This window comes from Asparagus officinalis, chromosome 4 (assembly GCF_001876935.1).
Source record: "Asparagus officinalis chromosome 4, Aspof.V1, whole genome shotgun sequence".
Classification (NCBI taxonomy): Eukaryota; Viridiplantae; Streptophyta; class Magnoliopsida; order Asparagales; family Asparagaceae; genus Asparagus; species Asparagus officinalis.
Window position 1 is genome coordinate 24,684,635 of NC_033797.1, and position 6,268 is coordinate 24,690,902.

At 32.9% G+C, this 6,268-nt stretch overlaps 1 protein-coding gene across 3 annotated transcripts in view; it reads right to left on the reverse strand.

Moving 5' to 3' along the window:
• Window positions 3,553–6,268, reverse strand: part of LOC109836983 — an 8,677-nt gene continuing 5,961 nt past the window's right edge. For 2 of the 3 annotated variants that reach the window (XM_020405059.1, XM_020405060.1), the window contains exons 3-4: window positions 5,131–5,290; window positions 3,553–4,280 (exon numbers count right to left, since the gene is read on the reverse strand). In XM_020405059.1, coding sequence (XP_020260648.1) covers window positions 3,772–4,280; window positions 5,131–5,290 — 669 coding nt within the window. In that variant the 3' untranslated portion in view covers window positions 3,553–3,771. The remainder of the gene's footprint in view (window positions 4,281–5,130; window positions 5,291–6,268) is intronic. The other variant, XM_020405061.1, reaches the window with a different exon arrangement.

Sequence of the window (6,268 nt, forward strand, 5' to 3'; positions counted from 1 at the left end):
AAGCTTTACCCAACTTTTCTATGAAGCCCTCAAACACTTATTGCAATCTACTAGTGTGTAACACGTGCTTTGCACTTAATGCATTTTAAGTAATGATATGAGGCTAAACGTTCGAAGGGAAATTTATTAACATTTATATGAGTTTTTTTCTCCATGAATTTGTATACTTGTATGACTAATAGATTGATGGTTTTTTCATAAATGAGAGGTAAACTCGGTCATAGATTTGTTTGTTTCCTCGAAAGAAAAACAATATAATCTTCTTTCTCAATTGTCACATATGAAATCTTGTTAAATGCGATGCATTCCGGTTAATATAATCGAGAGACTGACTCCACTGTTAAAATTCTCACTTCCTCCATTTTTTGTCTTTTTATTCTTTTAGTGTTTTCTTTTGTGCATTTGAGCATCCATATATAATATAATTTTATGCAACTCTTGAGGTCATAATGGAAGGAAGTAGATTAGTCGTGAAATAATTAGTGCATAATTAATTAATATAATTTGATTAGTCAATCAGAGAAGATACATGAATGCTTTAATTATGGGTTCATTTCTCACTACTATTCATATTAAATGCATTATTAGTAAGTTCGGAAGGGCAGATGTCATAAATTAATTTGTTAGTAGGATCTAATTATTATATTGCAATAGTTTTTTATTGGAAAAAATATATTAAGACACATCCAAACTAAACTGAAAACCTAAAACCACAACAAAAGAATGTGGACAAACGCTGCTCCTTATCAGACTGCAGAATATTGTATAAAAATGATAGTGGGTCTTCGAGCCATACTACAAAATCATCAATTTTCTTAGCTCTTCAAACTAACACGTGAGCCGTTACATTCCTCGTTTAATGAACTATCTGAAAATCTCATTCATTGAGTCATGTGCAACATCGCTGAATATCATTTATAAAGTGTCTGAAATTTGAGTGTTGCTCCGCACAATTTTGGATATCTCTAATTACCACATTCACATCTTCCTTGAAAATTACCTTTCCACATCCAGTGTTAAGAGCAAATGTAATAGTTTCCCATAACAATTGGAATTATACATGTCCAGAATTACCTTGTATCCAAACATTATGATAAGTATATTGCAATAGTTAGTAATATATTATGATAGTTATATATGCTATTTCTAAACTATTTCTAGACTATGTACGCTAAGATATTAACATTTATATTAGTATTCCTCTCCATGAATTTTTCATATATTAGACACACATATTAACATTTCATATATTAGACACCAACTACAGAGAATGTACATCAATTAGTTAATTATTGATAGGAGTTATGGAGCAAACAAAAATATAAATCATTGTGATCTCATCTTCCTGCTATTAGTAACGCATGAACCAGGCCTGGCAGAATTGTGATCTCATCTTCCTGCTATTAGTAACGCATGAACCAGGTTCAGCGAGTACAGTTCCGGGTTCACATATTAGAGGAAGCATGTTACGAGCATCAGCAGCTGGCAATGAAGAAGTCGACCTTCTTTTGCCTGGTACAGGAAGGTATTCATTAGTATTCGACTGTTGGATGTTCATAGAGAAAGAGGAATAACAAAGAGTGGTTTGTTCATTTACATTTAGGAAAAAAGAGTTAAAAAGATAGAATTGAATTTTTATGATTAACTACTATTATATATCTTGATTGGTCCTTAGAGTGGTTTGTTGCTCTTTTGTGCCTGATATGTGATTCACCACTACAGTACTTGATGGCCTCCCTTTTGAGCATGGGTTACATATCTTTGTGATGAAAGTGGGGAGGCATGGCATGGTTCATTTTCACTTGCGAGATTCACACCTCATAGAGACATGAGTTACATGACAATGTATGATGTTTTCATAGATCAAGTACCTAAATATCGGGAAGTCCTAAGTCAGGGCTTTTTCTTTCTAATTCTATCGGAATGCAAAGTTTTTCCTCTATAACAACATATTTTTGTCATACTTTTTTGGTTCAAGACGCAGTGAAGTGTTCATATCTTTCTGTCATAGTTGCTATTTTGTGAGTTTGTGATGTTCATGATGTCTGTTTATTGTTGCTATTTTGTGAGTTTGGAATACTCTTTTGATTTTTTGCAAACTGACTTGGTGAAGAAAAGAATAGATTCCTCTTTGGTACAGTGTGCATCTACAACAAATATTTGTGAACTATGATTCCTGAAAGTTGTTTGAGAATATTGGATTCCTTCATCTCGTTTAATTTTTTATGAACCCTCCTTTTCATTTTATACATCCTTCGTCTATTATTGCTCTTTTGTTGTAGTTTGTTGTCATTGGCGGAGTTAGGAGGAGGGTGAGGCTGATTTTTGGGAGAGAGAGAGATGGATTTGGGGATTTTTACGTGAAGTGAGAAAGAGAGAACGGGATCAGGACTTTAGATAAAGTAGCGGAGGAGTTTTGCAAAAAACCCCTTCTCGTTCACAAATGCGTACGCATCAATTCGCATGTGAAATGCACTCTATATATAATTATTATATATATATATATTATATTATACATATTGTATATTATATATATATTATATTATACATATAAATGATATAATATTAATATATTATATATATACATAATATATATGATATATATTATATATTATGTATAATTATATATTAGATATTATATTATATATATATATATTATATATATATATATATAATATATATATATATATATATATATATATATATATATTATATATATATATATTATATATATATTTATATATATATAGATATATATATATATTTATATATATATATATATTATTTATTATTATATATAATATATAATATAATATAATATTTATATATATTATATTTTATAAATATATATATTATATATATCATATATTATATATATAATATATATTACATATTATTATAATAATATATATTATATATATGTAATATATATAAATATATTATATATATATATATATATTATTTATTATATAATATAATATATTATATATATATAATGCTACAGTAATTTACTGCAGCATTTACTATAGCATGAACAGTGATTCTTGGGTCCTCCTATTATTATAGAGGAATAGATGTATTATATTAAATATTATATTATATATAATATATTAATCTTATATTATTAGCATTAATACATCAATATCCAACCTACATCCTCTCTCAATTGTAGAATTTCACAAATTCTAAAATATAATAGTTTTTTATTATTTGGGGATTCAATATCCCAAAATTGGTTGTGAAACAAACATGGTTTATGGAATTCTAAAACCCAAAAAACTTGTAATCCACCTTATATCCCAAAAAAAGGACAAAACAAAAGAGAGGATTTCACAAATCCTAAAAATATATTCTTTGTTTATAATTTAGGGATTCAATATCCCAAAATTAATTTTGAAACAAACAAAGTTTATGGAATCACAAAACTCAAAAAGAGCACTTTTTACATCCCAAAACTTGAAATCCACCCTATATCCCAAAAAAAAACAAAACAAACACCCCCTTACAGTAAACTAAACTTTTCCCTCTGTAACAGTGATATTTCTCACGCGATTGAGTCACGTATAAGTATAAAATATGCAATTCTGCCGCTAACTCTCTTCTTGAAGGACACTGAATTATTTACAAAAACCCTTTTATACATGACCAGCAAATTAGACCTAAATACAGGTAAAAAATAAGTTTAAAAAAAAAACTATCTACGGCCCCATAACGTTAATTCTCACGTTCAAACTCTCTTCATAACACAGTTGGATCTTCCACATCAGAGCTTCAACTGCCAGCGTCCGAAAAAAGATGATCCTCGCCACTGTCATACACTGCAGAGTGGTCCATCGTGGCCGCTTCCATCTCCTTAAACCCTTCACCAGATTCCTGCAATCTCATCTCCTCTGAGCTTGCCTGCTCTTTTCCTTCAATGGCTTCTACATTTGCTTGGACAGGGTTAAGCAGTCTCGGGCCTTCCTCCTTACTTTTACAAGGAGCCACGTTTGCACCCAATTGCTTACATCCAGAGCCCAATGACGATCTAGAAGATCTGACCTTGGCTTCAATGACCTTGATCAGTGATGCTGCTTCTTGGGGAGGAACTATTCGAGCACCAGCAGCGATTGCTGTGGCATGAACTTTCGGGTTTGGCCCTGTGCATGACCTAGCATTTTGGTCTTTTGATGGTGCTACTGATTGCTGGATATTTAATCGGGACTGTGTCCCCGAGGCAACTGGTGATGAGTTCACAGGAGCAGCAACAAGTGTATAAGCATTGCTGCCAGCATTGCCTGCTACAGAACAGTCATGGTCCAAATATTAAACAACAATATGAAAGCTCAAACACACAACAATAGGCATATGACAATGTCTATGCAATTCTTGGATCAGAGAAGATCAGTTAGTAAGTACAGAACAGTACAAACGAAGGTTCAACCAACTTAATTGGCCGGAACACCAACACAATGCCAAAGTCCAGAGTCTTGCCGGATTCCTGAGAGGGGATTTCCTATGAGCTTAGTAGATCATAGTACACTTAATTAAACTCAATCCAGCAAGAGGCACATCGTGAATCTCCTCAAGAGATGAAACAGTCCATAAGCATAAGGGAAGAACCAGAAAGCAAACTAACATTCCCCGTTATGAAAAAACGGTTGGCAGAGTAAGAATCTAAACAGAAAGTAATTTAAAGCATGCCAACTGTAACAACAAGATCAATCCTATCATTTCAAATTACCTTGCAAAATAAAGGTGCTTTATGCTACACGTACCTCGCACATAGTCAAGGAAGAAAGAAAGATCTAAATTTTAACATGTCCATCATATGGTGATAACCCTTACGTCATAAAACTTTTAGATACAATGTGAAGTCAGGGTAACTGCAAAATGTTAGCACTAGTAAGGGTAATGGTGACTGCAATATAAATATTTTTCTCATTTACCGATGATGAGCAAAGTCTTTGAAACTATCCTTCTAACCTATTTGCAAGGATATCCCTTTAACAAGATAATTAATCAGTAGTTCTAAGAATATAATACTTTGATCTAATAATAAATAAAGAGCTCAAAAAGGAAACTGAACTTAAATATATTTCTTATGGACTTGTCATAAATTAATAGAAAGTAAAAAATATTGAGAACCACCTGAAGAAGATTCAGATAAGTTTCCCATCACAGGCATATAAAATGTAACCGGTAGTGCAGGAAATGCTACCATCTTTGACTCGGAGACCCCAGAACTGATGAAGTCGCTATCATTTCCTGGAGTTATTTGTGCCTGGCTAGCCCCAGTATCTTCTGTATTCTGTAAATTCAGAGGCAAATCAAATTGGCAGTAAAACAGGGGAAAATGCTAAGTTAGTCAAAACAAAAGCCCAAGTGAGATGTTTCTGTAGCTGGGACAATCTGTGTGAGACTGTCAAAGATGACAAGTACAAGACACAAGGCAGCACATAATTAACATAAAACACAAGTTTCTTCTCAACTTGGGGGTGTTACACTAAATCCCCCTGAGTTTTTTTCTCTCACTCCATTAAACCCCCTAAACTTTAGGACATAACCCCCCTAAACATTTTTATTCCACTAAATATCACCTAAAGTTTTCTTATTTAATCCCTCAAATTAGCACAATCAACTCAAACTCGTCATATAGAACGTGATGAAAAAAACATGAAAACTCCTTCTCAGTCCCAATAAAACACCCTTTTATTAAGGGTACTTTTTTGGGACTGAGGCCTTATTTCATCTATTTTTTTCACGGGCTTGCCACACGACACAAAAGACTTGATGATGCTAATTTGAGGATTAAATGAGAAAAATTCAGGTTGAGATTGGCGGAATGAGAAAAATCAGGGGGTCCGGCCGCCGGGGGGGGGGGGGGGTTTAGGTGCAACAACTGCAAAATTTCAGGGGTATATCAGTTAGATTGAATGTGTACACGTGTACTTATATCACCTTATCAATTTAGATCTTAACAAGTTTTTAAATGAAATTTCGATAACATGCTCCTAATGCATCTGCTTTTGAGCATTTTGTCATGATAAGGTAATGAATGGATTCGTAAGTGTATGTTCACAACCCATTTCACATTTCAGATTCATATTTTACCGATGATGCATTTCACGTGCTTGGCACACGACAAGTTAAGAGTTGATGATGCTAATTTGGGGATTAAATGAGAAACTATTAGGTGAGATTTAGTGCAATAAGACAACTGGGGAGTTATCTGCAACAACCCCTAAAATGTTAAGGGGGTTCACTGGAGTAAAAATAATTCTGCAGG